At 34.0% G+C, this 26921-nt stretch overlaps 1 protein-coding gene across 6 annotated transcripts in view; it reads left to right on the forward strand.

Moving 5' to 3' along the window:
* Positions 1-26921, forward strand: part of Epha5 (EPH receptor A5) — a 286938-nt gene that overhangs the window by 255048 nt on the left and 4969 nt on the right. For all 6 annotated transcript variants that reach the window (XM_090343502.1, XM_090343504.1, XM_090343505.1 and 3 more), the window contains 5 exons: positions 492-553; positions 1348-1557; positions 4374-4523; positions 16308-16501; positions 20490-20645. In XM_090343502.1, coding sequence (XP_090199628.1) covers positions 492-553; positions 1348-1557; positions 4374-4523; positions 16308-16501; positions 20490-20645 — 772 coding nt within the window. The remainder of the gene's footprint in view (positions 1-491; positions 554-1347; positions 1558-4373; positions 4524-16307; positions 16502-20489; positions 20646-26921) is intronic.

A 26921-nucleotide genomic window follows, 5' to 3' on the forward strand; every position in this document is an offset into this window, starting at 1 on the left:
CACTGAAATAGGACTTAACTATAAGAACATAGATAAGTTTGAAGTTAACCATTGTGAGAGCATACACACACACACACACACACAAACACAGACACACACGCACATATATGCTTATCTTAACTGTTAGTTACTAACCATACAACACCTTCAACACCTTATTTCTCATGGGCCCAATCCACTGAGTATATCATCATAATGCCACAAACTTGTTTATTACTCAAGGAGAATGTCACTAGGATGCATATACATGAACATAAATATACCCATAAACTTGGATACCAATAAAATTTTGCAAAATAATTTTAGGCAAGAAAGCTTGTATATAAGTTTATCTGGTTTGGGAAAGGGAAGGGGAATATTAAAATGGTGAGCCAAAGGACAGTGAAGCAGTGCAACAGCAATACTCATAAGACACTAAATACAATAAAATAAGATGAATTTAAAAAAAATCAAAATCAATCATATCACAGTTTATATCGCTCTACTTTCAGGTAAGCCAGTGATGATAGTGACAGAGTACATGGAAAATGGCTCTTTAGACACATTTTTAAAGGTAAGATTTGAAACTGGTTATTCAGAATTGCTATAAAAAGTGTATGACATTCAGGTTGAAAGCAAAATTGTTAAATAGGATGGGGAAATTGGAAACAGAATAATTGTAATCCAAAATTAAGTACAGTTTGAAAAAAAATGTTCTTAGAAAACTTATGCACCTCAGAATGCATGACCTCGCGCTTTCACTTAAGTGCATGATAATGAGAAACAAAACACAAGATACTGGGAATGTTTATTTTTAGAATAAGATTTTACTTTCCAAGTGGGCATGTGGAGTTGGGCTGGGAATGAAGGTGTGGGCTACCACATTCATTCGTCTATCCACGTGTGAAGATGAAGTCTTTTGGAGGCTTCTGTGTGAGATTGGCTAGGAATGTCCTCCTGTCTCATCCTTTCACAAACGTTGACATGACAGGCATTTAACACTGCTCCAGATATGGGCTGAGAAGTTTCATAGACTTTTCTCCTTGAGTTTGTCATGAATCAGACCTTTTTCAATCTCAAGCTTCCCAGTAGCTAGGATTGAGAGTAAAGGAGCTATGTGGCAAAAAAAAAAAATAGTAATGAATTTTTTTTTTTGGTCCAGACTTTTCTGAGGCTTTATCTGGTTTGGCCAGATAAAGGTTGTCAGCTTGCTATGTAGTTTATACTGTTTTCCATTCTTCTTCAGATAGGAATGGCATAAGAATTTGGGTATGTGATAATATTAATTTGGAGATTAAAGGCAGATGTTGCCATATTTTCCTCCTGTGATTGTATTGCTTGACTAATATTTTACTGTTTTATTTTCAGAAAAATGATGGCCAATTCACAGTGATTCAGTTGGTTGGTATGCTGAGAGGCATAGCTGCAGGAATGAAATACCTTTCTGACATGGGCTACGTGCACAGAGACCTTGCTGCTAGGAACATCTTAATCAACAGCAACCTTGTGTGCAAGGTGTCTGACTTTGGGCTTTCCAGGGTCCTGGAAGATGATCCCGAGGCAGCTTATACCACAAGGGTGAGATCTACTAGAAATATATTTATTTATTTATTTATTTATTGCCAGTCCTGGGCTTGAGCTCAAGCCCTGAGAACTGTCCTCGAGTTTTCTCTGGGTTAGAGCTCTACCACTTGAGCTTCAGCACCACTTCTAGCTATTTTCTGTGTATATGGTACTGTGGAATCAAACCCTGGTCTTCGTGCATGCTAGGCAAGCACTCTATCACTAGGTCAAACTACCTGCCCTGAATTTAATTTTTTAAAACATTAAAAGAAACAAAAAAGAAAAGGTTTTTGTTTAACCAATTCAGCAAGAGACAGAACGCAAGAGAGAAACAGAGAAAGTTAAAAATATCCATTTCTCCTTTTTCATATAGTCAATTTCAAATATATTCAGATTCAGATAGTATCTCTTAAACAATAAATCATGTTACTTTGAGAAGGGTAGGTAGATACTTAGACTTACAGACAGAAAAAGAGTGACATGTACATATAAATATGAATATGTAAGCAGATATAAAAATATTCAACAATTTTATCTATTTTCAATATTTTTTATTCAATAACAAAATGAATTTTTGGGCAAAAGACAGCTATTTTTTCAAAACAGTATTGAATTTTCTGGAAATATTTCAATACCTACCTACTGTTCTTTTGTACTAGAAAACTCTTGCATCTAATGAAAATTGGTCAGTTATCCACATAGCTTAGAAGTTATCCATATAGTCATTAATTACAATGACTATAAATCAAAAAATTTTTCCCAGAGAAGTATTGCTTCCTAATTAATAAAGTATGTAACTGAAAGTTTTGCTCAGGAATAAGAACACTTCTTTGGCTAAAACAGAACATTTGGACAGATTATTATATTGCATTTCCTAATGCTGACCTTCTAAATTAAACAATATTTAATTCTAAATCTTCCTAACATCTTTAATTTACATATTCTTAATATCTGGATTCATTATGAAGCCTTTTTCTTTTCCAATTAGTTCAATTTTGTTTTAAGAGAGAATCCTCTTGTTAATGTTCATCTTCAATTAAGACCCATGTGCTACATGTGTTTTTTTCAACATTTAAATACTAAATATATTGACAGCCTAACAATAATTTCTTCAATAGATAATGAATCTTGCTGTTTTGTTTTCACATCATTGCTTTGTGACATAGATATATGAGAGTCTGTACTGTTCTGAAGGCAAGAGTAATTTGAGGAAGAAAAAACTTAATAAGGTCAAACTGTTTTATCAATAAATTAATTTTGATGGGATATCTCTTCTCTTCTGAACTCAAATTTCACTGCCTTTATTTTCAATAAATGAGTCTTCAATTAATAATTCTGAGATTTGAGTTGCACTTCATGAACTTGACCTGATAAAGATTGAGGTTGTAGATAAGCATATTGTCGCTGACTGATGGATGTCTTTGTTAACTGCTAAGGATGAATTATTTCAGGTCTATTGATTCTTGCTGTCTCTCTACAGAACTGTGGAGAGAGACAGAGATCTCAATGCTCTCAAAACTGACTCCACTAAAATTGGACATGGTAGCACTTTGCGTAAAACGTAAGAATGAATAGATAAGGGTACTCCAGTAATATTAATGACATCTGTGCTGAAGAGAGGACCAGAGGAAAAAATTACAAGGAAAAGTTTAAGAACATCAATAAAGTGCTATCATTAAGAAGCATCTGAATTTCATCTTAGGAAATATCACTTTTCTATATGTGATGAGATCTAGGCTTATCAATACTTATCTGGCAAAAGTGAGTTCCAGGAAAGTCTTCTACAAATAGTATGATCATACAAAAGAGAGCAAATACATTTATAATCATCTTCCCCAAATTGAAAACATAATATGAATTGTCATTTCCTCATTTATTTTGATATTTATTATGACATTTTATGACTCATTTTGATAATGCAAATTAAATCAGGCTTTTCCCACTAAATGATACTAACAATGGTAATCTACAAGAAAAACTTGCTCTCTCTTTTTATTCTCCAGTTTCATTTATCAATATATATTTACTTAAGAAGAAATGTTTGGATATAGGAGTATCCTGATTTTAAATATAAAGAAGAAAATCACTCTAGAGAGTAATTTAAAATACATGCTCATATATCATATCAGACTATACAAACCTAACCTTAATCACACCAAATCATTGTTTCTCTTATGTAAAAAAGAAACATACTTTTTTTCCCAATAATCCAATTGCAATTCTTAATTTCAATGATTAAAAAAAAACAATTTCCAAGATTAAACATTCTATTCCTTCAAAAACGAAAACAGAAAGAAATGAAAATGAAGAGGAGAAAATCAAGTTTAAAGGAAAGAAAAAGGTGTTGTGTTTTAGTATATGTTTAAATTTTAACATACATATTATTTTCTGCTTGTCTTGTTAGTGACTATACCCTTCAGAGTTGCATTTAGCAGCCTAGATTTCCTATTCATAATTTCAGTATTTTAAAAATGCATGGAATTTGAGTCCTTTACTCTCTGCTAGAAAACCCTGACCATATATACCTTATTGATTTGCTTTTTCCAACTTTAAGCTGCCATCCTGAGGACTGTAATTGAGATGTGATCCTGTATGGGTTTCAAGAGCCAAAGAGAATTTCAAGTAGAAACCTTCTGGACAGCCAGTTAGCAGTTAGTCCACAAGTGCTTATGGGCTGGGAGATGTGAAAAGAGACTTCATGCCGTCAAGCAGATTCACTTAAAAATGCTCCATCTCTTTCTAGATCGTACCGTGAGACAGCAGAATCCCCAGATACCCTTGAAATATGTGAGCAGTTTTTAATTTGTATTTTAATTTTTTATATTTTTTAGGGAGGCAAAATCCCAATCAGATGGACTGCCCCAGAAGCAATAGCTTTCCGCAAGTTTACTTCTGCCAGTGATGTTTGGAGCTATGGAATTGTGATGTGGGAAGTTGTGTCTTATGGAGAAAGACCTTACTGGGAAATGACCAATCAAGATGTGAGTTCAAAGCTACTTTTTTTTCATGTTTAGAATAGATATTTTGTTCCTTGATTTCAGAGATTCACCACATTGTTTTTTTTTAATTCTGAAATGACAGTTCTTTGAAAATGTGAAATATTTTGCTTGCCCTTTGTTTTTCTGTTGTTGAATAAAGACTATACAGAAGCCCAAATGACTTAGAGTAAAAGTACATGTTACAATTACATCAAACTCATTTCCTTGTCAAACAGTTTTAAGTGGAATGTAGTGATGATGCTTCACTCAGTTTATGTCAGGATAATTCTTTAAAATGAAGAAAAAGGAATCAAAAATGAGTACGGACAGGTACAAAGATATATAATATCTTATTACAAAAAGGATGAATGTGCTAGCTCTGGAATCCTGGAATTCACACCTGGAATCCTAGCTACTCAGGAGAGATCTGAGGACTGCAGTTCAAAGCCAGCCCCTGTACAGAAGTCCATGAGATTCTTATCTCCAATTAACCACCAGAGAACCACAAGTGGCACTGTGGCTCATCATGGTAAAGTGCTAGCCTTGAACTGAAAAGCTCAGGGACAGAGCTCAAGCCCCACAACCAAAAATAAAAAAGAATGATACTGATCTCATGGTGAATGTTTTTAAAGATTAAAAGGAATGGTTTGTGTTTCTTCAAGTTACAAAATGTAGTTTATGTTCCATTGTATATTTAATTTTGGAGGGAAAAAACCCAGATATTTGTACCACAGTAAAATAAAGTGAATTCGTGGTTTCAAATATTACAACCATAAAATCAAAGAAAATGAAATTATCTTGTTTTCAAATGAAGAATGTTTATGATATGAAATCCAACACCTTAATCATATCACTGTTCAATACATTATTTTCCATTTGGGGTCATATCGTGATGGTATTTTTTTCTTAAAATAACAATGGTAAAAGCAGATAGAGTATTGATTTCTTACTATGTGTATTACACTGGCTCAAATATATAACACATTCATACTATGAACTGGTAGCTCTTTACTTCTTTGTGAAACCAGCGTATTGAACATTATTAACTTAATACTATACTTATTTAAGAAACACTTAACTTTCTCCAATTGTCACTTTATTTTATGCTCTGTAGTACATGGCTGTTCTAATACTGCTCTCAGAGATTGCTATTTACTATGTCTCTCCAGCTGAATTTTGATTAACAAGTCCATGACGGTACCTAGTACTCTACTTCTGACACACCAATTCAAGCTCAACTTAAATTAAGGTTCATTGCACATGCAATGAAAGTGCTTTGTCCAACTGGAGACCCAGCCTGAAACAAGCTAGATATCCTAGGAATGAATAACTACATTTGTGTTCCTTCTCTGCCAAAATCTGTTTCTATATGCTCCTTTTGAGAAAGACAGACAGACTTTTTTTTCATGTTTTCTAGTGAGGCTTGTATTTGAGCACTTCCAAAGACTCTTGATAGAAGCCTCTTAAAAGGTCAAAATGGAGTGTGTGATTTAATAAAAATCCTGAAACTCCCTTCACCTGCTGCCTGCCTTTCACCTTACTGAACCATGTATGAGTCTGCTTTATTAAGAGAAGCGCATTCCTATTGAATGTGCTATACTGCAACTTCTTTTTGGATTACTACTATAGGCTCCTCCACTGTGTGATTTCTTCAGACTTCCTGGGGTGGGAAGGAAACCAGGGACACTGACTGACCAGCTGTGCTAAAGTACTTTCATAGCATTCTTCTCTGCTGGCAACATCCTGTGGGTTGATGGATTCCTTCCTCCCAGCAAGCATACAGCAGGACAGAGAATCTCTGTGTATTTAGTGTCCCCACACCCAAATTGCTACCATTGATTTTCCTTGTGCCAAGCTCACTTGCCTTGGGAAAAAGAATGGTGTCACGTACCGGCCTATATCAAGGAAATCTCATTTGCCAAGAAGCTGAAGTGCAAGAACAAGCACAATGGCACCTCAGCTGGCAACATGCTTTCTAAAATCCCAGCCTTCAGCCACATACTATCAAAGTTCTATAATGATAGCACTTCTTATATCACTGGGTACTCTAGTTATTGGATAAAAATAAAAGGAGAAGGATATGAAGTAAATCACCTAATCCTACATGCCTTCCTATTTCAATCAATAGTTTTCAAATTCAGTCTCTATCTTGAGAATAATTCTGTTTTTCTATTCTGTCATTGCTTTCTATTTTGATACTTAGTAGCTTTTTCCAGCATTGTAGGGTAAACCAATGTGACTACCATGAGTGTTTTATTATTTTTCTTATTCTTGACTGCTTTTCAATTTTCCCCGATTTCAATATTTGCCTTCTAAATATTATTTCAACTAATTTAGAAAATCAGTAATAAATAACAGTATTATAATATTTTAGAATTTGCTCATAAGAAGTAAAATTTCAATTTTTCTCTTCTTTCATAACAAGTTTACAGAACACGATTCTATAATCACAAGTCTTTGTAAAATGTTTCCCTTTCATACAATGTCAGTATATGCTTTTTCCCCCTAATATATTTGAAATTATCAATGGCATTTAATGACTAAATACAACATTAAGTGTTACCTGCTCCAATTTATATTGGATTTTTGTCCAAAATGACTGTGTTGAAGATCATAATCACTGAGTATTTTCATTGGAAAAAATTCTCAAAAGGCACAGTTGAAGGACTGAATTGTTAGTTTCAATTGATTTACTCCATAATATCTCCATTCTAGATACTGCCTAGTCCTGAACAGGCTTTGCTACCTGTTCTTTATCAAGTCACCCAGATAAACTAAATTTCATGGAGGAAACTGTCCTCCATGTGAAAAGGACAGTATGTGGCAGTTGATTTCCTTTAGATCAAGACTGCTTCTTATATCACAGAGGAAACCTGTACCATCACCAACAAATAAAATTAAACCAGAGCCACTAAGATGATCTCATTTAAATGCTACTTCAGGTACTGGGATAAAGCCAGTATAATTAGTAGAAACTTGCTTATGACAGCAAATAACTTTATATGTCAGCATTCAGAATCCAAATCCAAATCCAAAATCCAAAAGTTAAAAAAAGACTCAACATAATTTTTATATGTGTATGCTGCATCTTTCTCTTAATTTTTTTTGATGAGTGAATACATAGATTTCTAAGAACATAATCCCAAGAGGTTTCAAATTCATAGAAGTAATCTATTTTCAATATCCATTTTTAGAATTATTTTTTTCTTTTTTTTAATATTTTTTATTGTAATTAGTAAAAGGGTTGCATGATATTTGCCAGATAGAAGGTGCATTAATTCACATACATTGATACCCTTTCACATGTCTTGCTACCCATTTCCACCCCCACACACACCCCCCACCCGTCTTGGTTTTCCCCCTTTCCCTATCAAATTTCAAATATCCAAATACAAATAAATTCAATATATCAGATAACAAAGTGGGATACTATACCAATATGAGATAACCAAGGGACAGCAAAGGAGATGACAGACAACATAGTACATTAAGGACAACAATCATTCATTATATGGCTTTTGTTTCAATATCTTGGAGGTCCTTTCAATTAGCTTCACATTATATGTCCTGATGTATCAAGATTTTGCTCTATTGCAGATCTCTGCTAGTAGAGCCCAAGGTTTCTACTGATTATGACGAATGAGGGAAACCATTGAGCCTAAGTTCCTTTGAGTCTGGCTTACTTCACTTAATATAATTTTTTCTAAGTCTTTCCATTTCCTAACAAATGGGGCGATGTCATTCTTTCTGACAGCAGCATAGAATTCCATTGTGTACAAATATCACAACTTGTTGATCCACTCATCAAGTGAGGGACATCTAGGTTGTTTCCATATCTTTACTATGGTGAATAGTGCTGCAATGAACATTGTTGTGCTAGTGGATTTAGTATGTCCTTGTTTCTGGATGGTTGGGTAAATGCCAAGTAGTGGAATTGCTGGGTCATAGGGGAGTTCTCAGGCCTGAAGACCAATGGAATAGAACTGAGGACCCACATATTAAACCACAGACCTATGGCCACCTAATCTTTGACGAGGGAGCCAAAAAAATAGAATGGAAGAAAGACAGCCTCTTCAACAAGTTGTGCTGGCAGAACTGGTTAAGCACCTGCAGAAAACTAAAGTTGGATCCTTCTTTGTCACCTTGCACTAGAATTAACTCCAAATGGATCAAAGACCTGGAGGTAAAAGCTGACACACTGAAAACTTTACAGGAAGGAATAGGAGATACACTAGGCCTCCTTGGCACAGGTCGAAACTTTCTTAATAAGGGCCAAGAATCACAACAAATCCGAGAAAGGCTGCATTAAATTGCAGAGCTTTTGTATGGCAAAGGACATAGCTAGTAAACTAATCAGGAAGCCTACATAGTGGGAGAAGATCTTCACCAACCAAACAACGGACAAAGGCCTCATATCTAAAATATATCAACAACTCAAAAAATTGAATTAATCCAAAACTAACCTCCAAAGTAACAACCATCCCATTAAAAAATGGGCCAAAGACTTAAAGAGAGTCTTCTCTGAAGAAGAAACAAAAATGGCCTATAGACACATGAAGAAATGCTCAGCATCTCTGGTCATAAAAGAAATGCAAATCAAAACAACTCTAAGATTCCACCTCACTCCAGTTAGAATGGCCAGGATCAGGAAAATGAATAATAACAGATGCTGGAGGGGATGTGGCCAGGAGGGATCACTACTACACTGTTGGTGGGAGTGCAAACTCGTTCAACCACTATGGAAAGCAGTGTGACAGTGCCTCAAAAGGATTATTTTTTCTTATCTTTAAGAAGTTGAACAAAGGAGTTGCCATTTAACAAGGCAGTTTAGGAATAGAATACATCTTGATGACTATCACCCCTTTCAACATTTTCAACCATGCCTTCTCTCTCCAATCTTTACCTACTTTTCTTTGCCTTGTTGTTCTTGTAAAGGTGATGTATAGAGAGTTTACAATTATATAAGTCAGGTAAGGAATATATTGCCTTTTGAACAATGAAATCACTTCCCTTGCTTTCTCCCAGTTTTTCCTTCCTGACCCCTTATACGTTGTTTAGTTTCTTTCCAATATAATGTCTAGTGAGCACCACTGCTGCATTCATTCACCCTTTCTCTCACCTTACTCCCTCCTTAGCCTCCGCAAACAGAAAAACTTAAAACAAGACAAAAGGCACTGAGTATTGTTAGAATGTGCATTGCTTTATGACTACATCCTTAAGGAAGATTATTAGCATATATATGTACAAGCAGAACTTATCCTATATTAGATGTTACAAATTTTCTCTAAATATATACAATGTACTCTAACCAAACTCAGTCAATTTATGTGGATTTTTTTTTTGTTTTTTTGTTTTTTTTTTGCCAGTCTTGGGCTTGGGTTTAGGGCCTGAGCACTGTCCTTGGACTTTCTCAAGGCTAGCACTCTACCACTTGAGCCTCAGCACCACTTCTAGCTTTTTTCTATGTATGTGGTACCGAGGAATGGAACCTGGGTCTTTGAGCATGCTAGGCAAGCACTCTACCACTAGGCCAAACTCCCAGGCCCAACTTATGTTTTTGAGGGAGGGCTAACCCCCCTATTATCTGCTTCTGTTATCTGCTTTTGCTGTATTAGATCTTATTTATAAAGCAGCAGGATTATATGATGTTTTCTCACATTTACTTTACCAATTCATTGGCTGCTGAACACTTAAACTGATTCAAAATTTGACTAATGGAATTCACATATCAATACACATGGATCTGTAGCTATCCTCTTTATATATTGTTTTATAATATCTCAGGTATATCTCCAATAGTCAGGACAGGGTCATAGTTGCTTAATTTTTTTGCCTTTTTAGTGATAAAAATACATGCCAGAGTTTAATGTTTATTTTCTTAATGATTGGTATTCTGACAGAGAGAGATTGAAATTTCGTGTAGTTTTTACCTCAATTTACTATATGAGACTCTTATCTCCAATTATTCACCAGAAAATCAGAAGTGGTGTTGTGGCTTAAGTATTAGGGTGGTAGCTTTAAGCTGATGAGCTCATGGTCAGCACCAAGGCCCAAGTGTAGTGGGCCGTAGGTAGCCTTGAGCTGAAGAGCTCAGGGACAGAGCCCAGCCTACAGTTCAAGTCCCCAGTACGGACCAAAAATTAAAAAGGCAAAGTCAAAGTTCCACGAATTGAACATCAGGAATCAGAAAGGGTTGGGGTCAAAGGGAGATGCCCAAATGAATGAAGAGGAAAGGGGGTGATTAATGCAGTAAGATAATCTAGTATGTTCCCTACAACATTAACAAAAATGTGGGAATAGGTAGGTTTAGGAAAGGTGGGTAAGAATCTTGAAAGGGATAAGATTGAAGATGCATTATATTAATAAATTATTCATAAATGGCCTTGTTGAATGGCAAATCCTTTGTGTAACTATTTGCAGATAATAAAAGAAGGAAGTCAGTATCTTACAAATTAGTTATTTCAGAAAAGTTCATTAAGATATGCATGAGAATTCACACATGCATACATGTATATGCGCACATACACACACACATACACAAATGATTCAATGAGATAAAAGTTCACACCTTTCCTAAATTACATTATTTCTTCCTCTTTTTATTTTGTAGTGCTAAAGATTAAAACCAGATACTTGCAAATTCTTTGTAAGTGCTCCACAACTTAGTCTATTCATCCTGTCCTTTTTGTGTGTGACAAAATCTTCTATTTTTTTTTTGTTCTGACTGACTTCAAATTTGTTTTCTTACTGTCTCTGCTTCCAGGATAGTTAAGACTACCGCCATGTTCTGTAATAATCAGCCCAAATTGTTTTGTTTCTTTTCTTTTTTATAATTCTTTTTCTTTTTTATATATTTATTTATAATTAATAGAGATGTTACAGTAATATTCTCCAGACAGAAGGTGCATTACTTCACACACATTGATACCCCTTTTCATGTTTTTGTCCCCATTTCTCTCCCCAATCCCCCCTCATCTTGTTTTCCCCCCTTCCCTTTCCTATTTAGGATAAACAAATAAATGCATATACAATATACCAGATTGCAAGGAATATACTGTAACAAAATGAGAGTAACCAAAGCACAACAAAAGAGATGAGAAATAACATAGCACATTAAGAACAACAATCACACATTACATAGTTCTTGTTTCCATATCCTGGAGATCCTTTCATTTAGCCTCACCCTTTATGGCCTTAAGTATCTAGGTTTTGAGCTATTGTAATCCCCTGCTAAGAGAGTCCAAGGTTTGTACTAATTAATACAAATGAGGGAAACCATTGAGCCTATGTTCCTTTGGATCTGCCTTACTTTAATATGATTTTTTTCCCAGCCTTTCAATTTCCTTACAAAAGGGGCAATGTTGTTCTTTCTGGTGGCAGCATAGATTTCCATTGTGTATAAATACCATATCTTGTTGATCCAATCGTCTTACAGAGGGGAATCTAGGTTTGTTCCACATCTTTGCTATGGTAAATAGTGCTGCAATGAACATCGTTCATTCGTGTGGGTTTACTATGTCCTTGTTTCTGGATGATTGGGTAAATGCCAAGTAGTGGAATTGCTGGGTCATAGGGGAGCTCTATGTTTAGCCTTTTGAGCAATTGCTACACTGCTTTCCATAGTGAACTAGTTTACACTCCCACCAACAGTGTAGTAGTGATCCCTCCTGGCCACATCCCTTCCAGCATCTGTTGTTATTAGATTTCTTGATAATGGCCATTCTAACTGCAGTGAGGTGGAATCTCATTTCTTTTTTTAAATTTTTTATTGTAATTAATAAAAGGGTTACATGATATTTGCCAGATAGAAGGTGCATTAATTCACATATATTGATACCCTTTCACATGTCTTGGTCCCCATTACACACCCTTCCACCCCCTCCCCGTCTTGGTTTTCCCCCCTTCCCTATCAATTTCAAATAACCAAATACAAATAAATCCAATATATCAGATAACAAAGTGAGATACTGTAACAATATGAGATAACCAAGGGACAGCAAAAGAGATGAGAGATAACATAGTACATTAAGGACAACAATCATTCATTATATGGCTTTTGTTTCAATATCCTGGAAGTCCATTCAATTAGCTTCATACTATATGGCCTTATGTATCAAGGTTTTGCTTTATTGCAGATCTCTGCTAGTATAGCCCAAGGTTTCTTTTATGGCCAGAGATGTTGAGCATTTCTTCATGTGTCTAAAGGCCATTCTTATCTCTTCTTCAGAGAAATCTCTCTTTAATTCTTTAGCCCATGTTTTAATGGGATTGTTGTTTATTTGAAGATTTGTTTTGAAGAGTTTCAGTTTTTTAGCTGCAGATATATTTTAGATCTGAGGCCCTTTGAAAAAAATCATAGTAAGTGAAGTAAGCCGGACTCAAAGTAACATAGGCTCAATGGTTTCCTTCATTTGTCATAATTAGTATAAACCTTTGACTCTCCTAGCAGAGGTTTACAATAGGGCAAAATCTAAATGCATAAGACCATATAGTATGAGGCTAAATGAAAGGACCTCCAGGATATGGAAACAAGAGCCATAGAATGTGTAATTATTGTTATTTCTCATCTCTTTTGTTGTCTCTTGGTTATTCTCATATTGTTACAGTATCTTAACTTGTTATCTGGTAAATGGTATACATGTTTATTTGTTTGTTTAAAATAGGATAGGGAAGGGGGAAAAACAAGATGAAGGGAGGGGCTGGGGGAGAGAAATGGGGAAAAAAACATGAGAAGGGGTATAAATGTTTGTGAAGTAATGCACCTTCTATCTGGTGAATATAATGTAACCCTTCTATTAATTACAATAATATGGACTGTCATTAAGATATGAATACCAATGCAAAGTTTTTATTTTAATATTTTTGGTCATTGTTAGGTATGACTTCTTTCCAGGCTCTGTTGGTTCATGCCTGTAATCCATACTATGAAGTTAGCTGAGATTTGAGGATTGTGGATCTAAAACCAGCATAGCCAGAAAGTCTGTAAGACACTTATCTCCAAGAAAATAGAAGTCAGGCAGAGTGAAGTGGCTTAAACCTATAATCCTAGCTACTCAGGAGGCTGAGTTCTAAGGATCATGATTCAAAGCCAGCCTAGGCACTAAAAACCTTGAGATTCCTATCTCCAGTTAACCACTGGACAACAGGACATGGGGCTGAGGCTCCAGGGTTAGGGTGGTATCCTTGAGCTGAAGAGCTCAGGGACAGGGCTCAGGCCCCCAATACTGGAGGGAAATAAAGAAAGAAAGAAAATAGAAGTGAGTTGAGTTGTGTTTTAAGTGGTAGAGCTCTAACCCTGAGCACAAAAGATTAGGGACAGCATCTGTTATGTTCAGAGTTCTGGCAGCAGGATGGGACACAAAACAAAGCAGCAACAACAGAAAAGATTTCTAGAAATTCAAGATTTTAATTTTCTTTTGCAATTTTTTTATTAAAAGATTTTTTTCCATATATTTTATTGTAATTAATACAAGGGTTACATTATATTCACCAGATAGAAGGTGCATTACTTCACAAACATTGATACCTTTTCTCATGTCTTGGTCCCCTTAACACTGATTTTATACATTGTATTTCAAATGCCATGTTTAATAAACAAGTATTCAAGCAGGGAATCTATACATGCAATCACTGGCATTTAAATTTTAGAAAATAATTAAAATTAAGCTGAGACTTAGTATATCATGGATACATTTCTATCTATATAACATTATGTCTATAGAGTCTATAGCCCATCATAGACTTTTATGTCTATGTAGTTATATTTATATCACTAAGACCATGTCAGTACCCGAATATTGAGTCATTGCTCTTGTACTGTTTGGATCTAATATCCACATATCAAGGAGACCATTCTCCTTTTATTCCTTTGGTCCTACTTACTTACCTTGAACAACATGATTTGTTCTAGTTTCATCCACTTCCCAGTAAATGCCGTTATATTTTCTTGTCTGTTTTGTAGAATTCCCTTGTATATATCTGCCACATTGTTTGAATCCATTCATCTGGGTAGTTCCATCACTTGACTATTGGGAATAGTGCAGCCATTCATTGCTCATGTTCACATGGCTGTGCAGGTGTCCTTGTCATACCCTTGATTATGATGCTCAGGGTAGATGCCCAGGAATGTGGTATGGCAAGATGGCAGGGAAGACCTATTTGCAGTCTTTTAAGAAACCTCCAAACTGCCTTCCAGAGTGGCTATGCCAGTTTTCATTCCCACCAGCAGGCTTTTGTATATTTAGACTAGTGTATTTCTCATTTATCTATGGTCTGAATATATTATTTCCTAAGATGCATGAAGGTTTGATAATTAGATGCATTATAGTTGTTGAAATTCTGTGATTTGCTTTAATCCAGTTACACCATTTTTCAGTTCAGTATATGGCCAGTACTTAATTATTCTTTTTACTGTGGATTTTCAGATTCCCTGTATTTTTCTTTTCCTTTCCTAACTCTTGTTTCTTCTTTGGGACCTTTATTGTGTATTTTTTTCCTATGGGCATATATAGTATACCAACTTTCAAGTTATGATCATGTACTTTTAATACTCATATATTTACCATCCAAGATGCCTTCTGTGCTCTGGCTAGATTGCTGCACGCTTCCATGTTGAGTTTCTTCCAATCATTTCAGATTAAAAGATTCTCAAATTATACTGATAATTTTTAACCCCTTGAAAATTTGTCTTATTTCCAGTTAACAGAAAAAGCATTTTAGTTTGATAAGCTTTAAGGCATTTAATTTTACTTTCAGCTTAACTCCTAGGCTATAAAATCCTTTACACCTACCACTTTATCTTTCCATCTGTCACTGAATTTATGTGGATGTCAGTTCTTTATCATGGAGAAGCTGAGCCCATGCCAATCTTTGACAATTATCTTTGCCAAATTCCTTTGTTGATAATTGTTGTCATTTAAAAAAAGAAATCAATTTTTGTGGAATAACATAATTATGTTTATCAATTATACATAGTCACAAGTAATTCTATTCATATGATACACACATTACAGTGTTGAGAAATATGTTTATTAATATTATATTATCATTAATCAACTATTAGAGGTTTGAAAATTGAAAGAAGTAAGCATTGTTAAATTTGGTAGTATGAACAAATATTTTCTGGGGTTAGAAATTTTTATGGCAGCTACATTATTACAAAAGCTTTTAATAAGAAATTCCATTATTAGACTGATGTCATGTGTGGTTACATTTAGAATCAATGATGTTTGTAATGCCTGTGCTACTAACATAGTCATTTCCAATTCCTGACAGAAATCAGCAGATGATCATAAACATTCAGACCTTGACATTATTAAATGAGACATGAGACAGTTATGCTAATTTAGCCTTTGCCTTATCCATCATTTACCACCCAAAAGTCTTTTTTGATGCAAAATTGCCGTTCTATTACTTTAAAAATGTGACTCTGCACATATTTTTTCATTAAAAAGACATTAACTTTTCAGGGAAATCACTGGAAAATTTAATCTTTACTTGATTCCAGCATAGAAGAATAAATAAAACATGAAGAATGCATTTTATGTCAATTATTGTACCAATCACCCTTCACCAAGACTTTAGGTAAAAAAAATGATTACCATTTCTTTACAAATGTGAAGAAAGTATCTTTATACCATGGTCATTTATTTCTTTTGTTTTCATTTTATAATAGAATCTAGTTATTTAATTACAAAATAGTGACGCTGAAAGCTGGGTGGAGTACATTTCTCAAGTCATCCTGTATTAAATCTGTGGAGTTGAGCTGGTTTACTTTGCTTTCTGCAGGTGATTAAGGCAGTAGAGGAAGGCTACCGTCTGCCAAGCCCTATGGATTGCCCTGATGCTCTCTATCAATTAATGCTGGATTGCTGGCAGAAAGAACGGAATAGCAGGCCCAAGTTTGATGATATAGTTAACATGCTGGACAAGCTGATCCGCAATCCAAGTAGTTTGAAGACGCTTGTCAATGCATCAAGCAGGTACGATGCCAGATCTGACGAGTATTCTGAATGTGTTTATTACCAGCTGATGACTTGAATCATTTGTCAATGAAATTGTCCATTTGTATTTCTGGGTCAGTGCATCTTTACAGCATTAACTTACTTAAGCTTTTATCTTACTCTCACTTTTATAATGAAGGAAATAAATAGTTATTCATCCAAGCACCTACACTTGAGCTAAAATTGTAATGTGACACTATCAAAAGAAAATATGCACTATAACCATATGTAGGTAGCATTAAAAATACCTCCCATTGTCATATTTTCTAGAATTTTAGAGGGTGCATACAGGTGAAGGAAGCAAAATGAGATCATAGGAAAGGAAAATAAAGCAATGACACATTTGAAACAAGATATGTCTTTTAAAAGTTTTTGATGTTTTTTATTGTATTTAATAGAAGGGTCACATTATAGTCACCAGATAGAAGGTGCATTACTTTGAAACAAGATTTGTCTTATAAGTACATTTTGGGTAAGTCCTATGGAATAAATTTTAATGTGTGTCATTTAAATATGATTACATCTTATACTTTATATTCTACCAACATTAACAACTTTAAAGATGTATTTGCTCTTATCCAGTTATGAAGTGATACTTGGTAACTCATTTAGGGCACTGTTAAATAATACTTAACCAGGTGCAGTGGCTCACACCTGTAATCCTAGCTACTCAGGAGACTATGATATGAGGATCATGGTTCAAAGCCAGCCCAGGCACTAAAGTCTATGAGACTCTCATCTCCAATTAACTACTAGAAAACTGGAAGTGGCCCTGTGGTTCAAGATCAAGGGTGGTAGCCTTGAGCTGAAGAACTCAGGAACAGTGTCCAGCCCAGAATCCAAGCACCACGACTGACCCCACCCCAAAATAATAACACATCAAAATGAAAATGAGTAATATTGTGAAGAAAATTAGTATGAGCAAATAATCCTGTATTTTTACATTTAAAATATCATGAATATTTAAAAATAATGTTGCAGACTTACAAAATATACCTTTATTCTGAAAAAAAAATACTGAAAACTACTCTAAAACAAATCAGTTAGATTCCAAATTAGAAATTTTTTCAGATTATTACTTTCACTGAATTTGAAGACTTGCTTATTTTTACAAGAAAGATTATTATGCTTGTAACTAAACTGGCTAATAGCATAAATTAAATGCAAACAGCTTGTTCATTAAGTTACAATAGATTTTGATTTTTGACATAACATTTGTTTACAAGAAAAAAGGTCATTTTAAATGCAAGTGAGAAATAAATTTTCAAATTCTGTTCAGGCATCATTAATTTTCCATGGTAGCAACTGGTGAGTGTATCTTCTTAACATTCTTTCCAAGCTGTTCCCTGAATATCTATTTTAAAACTTTTCATTGCCATTTAAATTATTAAGATGATCTTTCATCTATTATTTGAATTACATTAAAGTGTCATGAATAAAAAGAAGGAAAAGACATCATGAAGTAAAATACAGTTCTAAATTATATTGATTCACTTGATCATCAGCAATGTAACTGGAAAACAATTTAAAAGTTTGTAATCCAGGAGTGGTGGCTCACATCTGTAATTCTACCGGCTCAGGAGGTTGAGATCTAAGGATTGTGGTCTAAAGCCAACCTGGGCATGAAGTCCATGAAATTTCTATGTCCAATTAACCACCAGAAAATCAGAAGTTTCACTGTGGCTCAAATGGTAGAGCACTAGCTTTGAGCTGAAGAGCTCAGGGACAGCGCCCAGCCCAGAGTTCAAGTCACATGACCGACAAAAAAATGTCTAAACAATATTCATAGTTTTGTTTGAAACATGTAAGAATTCAGGTAGCAACATGTTTAATTTAACCAGATTTAACTTTCAGATCCCCATTCCCACTACCATGGCTTTATTAAGTTATATGAATATCCCAGTTCTATGAAGTATTAATTTCTAGGTTCTAATCTTTCTCATTCTCTCCAACCTCATCTGTGTCACAAGATTTGATGATTTGTATTAAGTATCTTTCAATACCCCAAAATTTTCTCCTTTAATCATGTTCTACTCTAATTTACCTTGGATTTTCTTTCTTGTGGTCATATTCTCTCAAACACAATATTGTCAAAATCTGCAACATCTCTGTAATTTCATCCATAAAATCTAGCTCTGTTGTTTTCTTCTCTAATTCAATCTCTGACAGGTATCAGACCCCACCACACATCAGTACTAAACAGTCAGTCCACAATTGTTTGTCTTCTTACACTGTCATGCTCTGGCCTAAGATGTAAGCATGCAGTGTGTAAGAACTAAACCTATCTATTTCCTTTGATGGATCCAATACACTGTTGAGAGAGAGATACATTGAACACATAAACATTTTCAATAAAATCCCCAAGCCTTGTATTTGGTTTCAGAGTAAAGAATAAAGTTAAAACCAAGAGGCTATCTTGTCATTAATGTTCAAATATGGTGTCTTGAATAAGCAGTGAAACGTTGTGAGTAGAAATCATATGAGTGATACACTCAGTATGTGCAATGAGAGATTATGAGAAAAATAAGAATGCAGAAGAGGTGAACTATTTTGGCATGTACTGTAATTGGAAGTATTTCAGTAGGAAAGGTATATAGAGAAGATTAATAATGTGATTATGAGTGATTTTGAGCATGTTCAGACAGATGGCATGTCCAAAAGAAATATAGAACCTTATATATGAAATCTACCCTAAATAAAAGATTGTAAAAAATAAACATTATTAAAACATGAAAATAGAAAGTAGCCCAAAGTCTGAATGGAGATATAATTTGAGTAGGGAAGATATAAAACCAAGTACCTACTCTTTCTAGATTTTAAGTAAAGAAACAAAGGAGGAAAAGGCAATAAAATTTGAGAAGAAAATAGTGATACATGATGTGGTAGCCAAACAAGAGATAATTGTTATTTTGATAAATGTAGAGGTAGAGTATGGTTTAAACAAAGAGAAGCAATGGTAGTTACATCTATAGAGTTTCAGCAAAATAGAGGTCATCACTCATCTTAAGCACAGCAATTTCTATAGAATTGGCTTTGAAAAAAGCACACAAGTAGACTGAAGTGTAAATGGAATGTGAGAAACTTCAGAGAAGATGAGTGGAACAGGGATGTCTGTGGCCTGTGTCTCCTAGCTGTCTCAGCTGTACAACTCCTTTTTGATGTTCAGATACAAAGACACTTGATACTTTCTCATGATTATTTCTTTAGGAAGTAGTTTTAGAAAACAACATCTCATTATTTTTACTGATCAAAAGTGTGAATTTAACATTCTGAAGAGATCTTATGGTTTAATAAATTTTGTTCAGTTTCCACATGTATTTGAGGTTACAGTTTGTTTTATAGATTTTACCACAACACCCTGTGAATCAGTAAGCACATGAAATTAAATAAATAAATAAATAAATAAATAAATAAATGGCTATGTAGCTTCTCTACTTCTTGGGAAATGAACTTAAAGCTGGTTTCCTATGTTAAAGTGCACAAAATAGCTGCTTTGTATGAATTACTTTCTATGTGCATATTAAAGATCAATTCTACACAAACTAAACAATAGCAGGAATATGTATTCCTAAATCGCTACAAAATTATGTACACAATTTTTAAATGAGTTATTTCAGTTTCAAAGCCATATCGAGCAAAAAACAGACCTTCCAAATGTTACATCTCCCTAAGCACATGCAACCTTTCTGAAATGACTATCAACATCTATTACCATAATAACACACCTGATATAACTGATGACTATACATGCATACCTTCCTATCACTACAGATTTATTGTTTACATTATGATTCATTACTGGTGATGTATGTTATATTTGTTTGGAAGTGTATGCTTATATATAATAGTGTCATACATACTAGTTGCACTGTCCTAAAATTCCTAAGATAATGATTTACTTTACAATATAATATTTTTGGCTCTTCTTAGATTGTGACTTATAATATATGTGTTTTCTGTATTTTAGAGTATCTAATTTGTTGGCAGAGCATGGCTCTTTAGGGTCTGGAGCCTACAGATCAGTAGGTGAATGGCTAGAAGCAATCAAGATGGGCCGATACACAGAGATTTTCATGGAAAATGGATATAGTTCAATGGACGCTGTGGCTCAGGTGACCTTGGAGTGAGTAATTTTTCTGATAATTTTTACATGATTGCTGGGGTGAGGAAATTTGTTCAGAAACCAGTCTGGATGAGATCAAGGGAAGTCAGTTAACATTTGTCCATGTGTGGCAGCTATCAAAGGAGCCTCTCATCTTCTTTAGCCTGTATTGTTAACAACTGCATGGTCAAATGCTTCTTGTGACCAGTATCTTTGCTTCTTTGCTTCAAACAATAGCATTTAAATATGTCAATAATTGGAATAACAGCTCCCTGGCAAAATACTGGCATTTTGTGTTGTGGAAAAAAAAGATGTGTTCTTGATCAGTTTTAATAGTGGTACTTATGTTATATGAATGTAAATACAAAATGAAATGACTTGTAAGCACAATTGGTATGGTTAGTCCTCATAATAACAAAATATATTCCTAAATTTTAGCAGAAAGCATATTCCTAAATTTCAGATTTTTATGGTGAATAACACAGGTTATAAACAAAATAAAGTTTTCCAGGCAGGAATCTTATTTAATGCCCAAGTGGTGCATTTTGTATTTTTAAGATCTATGAATATATTAGATCCTGCCTCAGTTCTATTATTTGGTATAATCTCAGTGGAGCCAATTGTGCCCTTTTTCTGTTTGCACGCTTAAAATTTATCAAATCTAGTCAAATAAAAAAGTCATTAGAGTGAAATATTAAATGAATTAAGGTTGTAGTTGTTTGTACTTATTATATACTCTGTATGTGTAATTATTTTAGCCTAATTGTTATCTGTAAAAATCATCTGTCATATGATGGTTCCAGTCTCGATTATATTCACATTTACAACATTTTGACCTGTGAATAGTATCATGATACTTTACTTCTTATGACTTGGAAATTCAAAGGTTAAAATATTGCTGTGGAAATTAGAAAATCTTAGAGTACTCTAAATCACTAATTCACAGATTTTATTTTGTCATCATTCCATGGGATAAGAACACTGAAAAGTTAGTTCTCTAGTCATCACTATAGCTCTGTCATTCTTTGACTCATTGAATTCACTGCTCTCCTCACAAAAAGGTAACAGGGTATCATCATTTCTCATCAGTTAATGCCATAAACTCAGCACTCTCTTCCATCCTACGGATAACTCAGTGATCCGACAATCACAACAAATCAGCCTACTTTCTTAATTTACTAATGCCATCCTTTTTCTCACCTCACTGATGACAAACATATGTACTTTGACCATCATTTCTTTGGACAGTCAAGGAATTTATTTGTGATATATTTAAAATAGTATACTGAAAATTTTGCCAATAATTTTAAACTATTTTTACATGATTACTATTTATTTTTTTCAGTAAAAATGGTCATTTTAATTTATTGAAGTCATTTGTCATTTTATATTAAAATGATACTGTAGGTATTTCTTCTACCCAATGTCAGATTACTTGTAAATATATAATAAAATTATTTGCATTGAATATGTCTCTTTTTTATTATTAAAGTAGCACTTGCTCATATATATTTAGTTATTTCTTGGCACATTTTTCTTCTCTCTTTACAAATATAAAGATAAAGAATGCTTTTGCATTTAATACTTTCATTTTAACTTATTACTCCAGGGACCCAAATGCTCTAAGTACACTAATTATTCTTACATTATGGTTGACTTTTACTTGTTCACTCTCCTATTTATTTCTACACACTTAAGCTTGTTTCATTGTGTGTTTGCTTTTCTCAAGACTTCACAACCTTCTAAGTATTCTTTCAAGGTCTTACTCAGTTTATTGTCACTTACATGGATTCCTTCAAATATTTTAGCTTTTAACTCAAAAGAGAAAATGAAAAATTAGGAAGTATTACTTCAAAGGCTCTTTGCCTCTATGTGTCAGTTGCTTTCAATTCCTTACTAGGATTTAATCCAGCCAACTTAACTTCACAGAAGCCAGTTTCTTGGATAGTCCTGTACAATTAAATATATATTCTCTTACTTATAGCTTTCTCCCAATTGCTGAAAACATATTATATAAATACTGCATCAATGTACACAATTAGACAATTACTTATTTATATGGTCAATATTTTAGAAAAGCTCCTTCTGTACATATTTTTGTACTTTCCCCTGGGTACTGCTTAGGCAGAAAAAAATTGAATATCTTGCAAAAAGAAAAGAAAGTTGGGGGCCGGGAGTTTGGCCTAGTGGTTAAAGTGCTTGCCTAACATGCATGAATACCCGGGTTCGATTCCTCGGTACCACATACATAGAAAAAAAAAAAGCCAGACGTGGTGCTGAAGCTCAAGTGGTAGAGCTCTATCTAGCCTTGAGAAAGTCCAAGGACAGTGCTCAGGCCCTGAGCTCAAGCCCAGGACTGGCAAAAAGAAAAAAAAAGAAAAGAAAGTTGGTAATTTTGCAAAACAAACTGTGATAAAAATTTTTCTGCAATATCCACCTAATATCAAAGTATTAATTTTATGAAACCCCTGTAGTATTAGAATAAAATAAATTCCTCCTAGACCCTTTGCCATAAAATCACATGAGCTGAATAATTTAAATATTGTAAATGCTTAGAAAAGCATTAGGTTCAATACTGATAAACAAATGCTGAAACTGAATATATAAAAATGTTGTTGTAATTTGTGACATTACATTTGGTTTCAAAGAAAGTTTGGAAAATTAGAGCAAGAAACAGGAGTTTCAGAGGCACATACTTTGGTTTAAAATTTCATTCGTTGAGGTTTAATGGTATGTGTTTATATATTGTTTACGAACACATGCATGAATGGATGCATTTAGTAATATGAAAATTTGAAGTTCTTAATCTTAAAGCATGTTTATTAAAAGTATATTTCAACTTCATATTTTCCTGTTATTCTGTGTGTAGTTTGATATTTCAACAATTATTATGTCAAAAATAGCAAGGCACTTACAATATGTTCATTTATTTACTGTGGACAACAAGGACTGTAAACTTAAGGAAAATTGCAAATTGATTCCAAAAATTGCTCTTAAGAATCAAATCACAAGCCAAGTGCCAGTGGGTCATGCCTGTAATCCTTGCTACTCTCAGGAGGCTGAGATCTAAGGATGGATCTCCAGATGCAGCTCAGACATAATATTCTGTAAAACTCTTATTTCCAAGAAACAACCAGAAAACTAAATGTAGTGCTGAGGCTCAAAGTAGAGCACTACTCTTGAGCAAAAAGAGCTCAGTGACAGCATCCTGGCCCAGAGTTCAAACCCTATGACTGCTCCCCCGAAAAAGAACAAAATTGCAGCTGCTTCTTAGACTTCTAGTCTAGCCAGAATTGTTAACTTCTGATTGTTTAGAAAAAATAAATAAAATTCAGTAAGGTTAAATATGCCAATTTGTATAGGCTATAGTGTTGCTTGTGCCTGTGAGTGGAGTCTTAATTACTGCAATGAACATTTTTCTAAATTCAAAACCAAAATGTATGTTGAAGAGATCAAAAACACTAATTTATCAAGAAAGTCATTATACATAGCATTTGAAATAATGTATAATCCTTTCTGTTCTATAGTTATAGTAAAACTGTGGCACTCAGTAGGTCATGTTTAATAGAAGCCATTAAAAGACTATGGTCATGTATCCTCTTGAAAAACATAATTGTGTGCATATATAGACAGATAAGGGATGATGATAGACTGATATTAAATGGCTATAGAAATGACTATTAGGATTCTGGGAAATAAATTGAAAAATGACACACAGCTGCAACATAAAACTATGATGAAAGCAAAGCCCAGATTATTAAATACACAATTCACCTGCCCTCTTCTATATTGCCAATGTTGTTGGGAGAAATTTTCAAATTTTTCAATGTTGTAAAGCAGAGGGCAAAAGAATGAGTTAGGGAATACATCCACAAATGCTTTTTTTATCTTGAATAATGAAGTGAACTCTATCCTTAGGTACACACGTCTAATTATTTCTTAGGTATTACTCTACCAATTTGACATCTTTGATTTTCCTAAGCAGTATATTACACTGCTTAGAAACATCAAAAAGTTGCAGTAGTGTCAACAATGTAGTGACAACAATGGCATTTCATTCAATTTACAGCTTTTTCAAAACGTATAATCAGTTTATATGGACTATTTTGTGTGTGCAATAGAATTGTCATCATGCTAAGATTTATAAGCTTATGTTCAAACAATGTTTGTAGTCTTTAGAATTGACCTTGACTATTGTATAATATTGCATACAATAACTATAAAACTAGTATATTTTCCATATATTTTTATTGTAAATAATAGAAGGGTTACATTATAGTCACCAGATAGAAGATGCATTACTTCACATACAATGATACCCTTTCTCATATCTTGGTCACCATTTACCTCCCCTCACCCCCACTTCTCATCTTGTTTTCCCCCCTTCCCTATGCAATTTCAAATAACTAAATACACATATATCCAATATATCAGATAACAAGGTGGAATACTGTAACAATATGAAATAACCAAGGAACAGCAAAAGAGATGAGAGATAAGAAACTAGTATACTTTTAAAAGGAAAGTACTTACAATTATTTAGATACATGTCTTACATAGAAAAAATGTAATGAAGAGTACATCTTGTATCATTTCCAATTATTTTTATAACAAAACATTATAACAGCATTCTCACCATCAAAGTTTCTTAAAGTTCTAATGTTTTTTCTGCTAATCCACTCATATCATGGATGGATTAGTAAAGTAGAAACACATGAAAGCAACAAAAATATATGTAACAGAAATGTCTAAAAGAAAATAATGTATTCATGATTATTACATAAAGATGTTTAGCCTTTCTAACCTCTTAGACATTTTCCTAAGACCATTTTTAATTTCATATGCGGTATCACTAATAAAATACCAAGACATAGTTACATTTACCTCAAAGTGCTTTTGTTTTTCTATTGTCAAGTCTAAGTGTATTGAGAAGTACCGAGTAGGGGGCTTTGTGGTCAGTTACTTGGATCTATTCCGACTTCTGCTACCACTGGCTTTGTTTTCTAAGAGACTTAAAATTTTAATTCCTGTATTTTTCAAACTATAAAAAAGCACTTACAAAAAACCAAATTCATATTTTGCTAGCCTAGAAGAATATTTATTGAGTGGAGCCTGCTTGAGTTATGGTTAGTGTTTTTTTTTCAAATGGGGGAGATTTTACCCCACAATATCTGGAATATCTGAGGATATTTTGTCCATGACAATCAGTGTCATAAGATATAGAGTGCCTTAGAGTATCTAGTGAGAGACCACCACTGGTACCCCCACTATCCAAAAGAACAGCCCAACACCAAGGTATTTATAATATTGATATGGGCAACAGGGAAAAAGTTCTGATTTTGTTGCAAAAACATGATAAAATTAAAAATTTCTACTTTTACTTGTTTCATAGACAATTTTATGATTGTCTAACAGTAGTGACTTTGTTTCAAAGTCAATTTTTACTGATTTTTCACTTTTGCTGATCATCTCCCATGCCACATCTAGTATGCTTATTTATTTATTTTTTTTGCCAGTCCTGGGCTTGAGCTCAGGGCCTGAGCACTGTCCTTGGACTTTCTCAAGGCTAGAGCTCTACCACTTGAGCCTCAGCACCACTTCCGGCTTTTTTCTATGTATGTGGTACCGAGGAATCGAACCCGGGTATTCATGCATGCTAGGCAAGCACTTTAACCACTAGGCCAAACTCCCGGCCCTAGTATGCTTATTTTTATACTGTGACTTGTCCTGATGCCCTCTTGTCATAGTAAATCCTGAGTTCATTGATACATTCAAAAGAATTTTTCCCCATCCTTAGCATTGGAGGCTACGTTTGAGCTCCTAACGTTCTCATAAGAAATCAAGAAATGGTAAAGGGAAGAGAAGACATATAATAGTACTTTACTAAACAATTCTTACTAACACCTCTTGTTCAAATTCAGCTAACGCATCCTTTAATTTTTATTGTTTTGTAAAGATATTTCTTCCCATTTTCTGTAATTGTTTGATTTCAGCTGTCAAAGTTTCAAGGTCACTGTTTCCAAAGCATTAATTCTATGAAGATCTGAGAATAACATTAAACGCAAATTTAATATGCCATTATTATCTATTTAAAACATAATTACCTAAACATGTATACAGGAGCATTATGAACACCCATATTTCTTATGTTTAATACACATTTCTTCAAACATACCTAAATGAACACATTAGAGAGCTAGCATTGCTAAATCTAATATGGAATTGTATTAAAACTTCGCAAGTCACTTGTCTTGAACCCAAAAGATGTTAATATATACTTTAAACATTTGTAATTTT

This window comes from Megascapheus bottae, chromosome 13 (genome assembly GCF_031878675.1).
Source record: "Megascapheus bottae isolate mThoBot1 chromosome 13, mThoBot2.hap1, whole genome shotgun sequence".
NCBI classification, from domain to species: domain Eukaryota; kingdom Metazoa; phylum Chordata; class Mammalia; order Rodentia; family Geomyidae; genus Megascapheus; species Megascapheus bottae.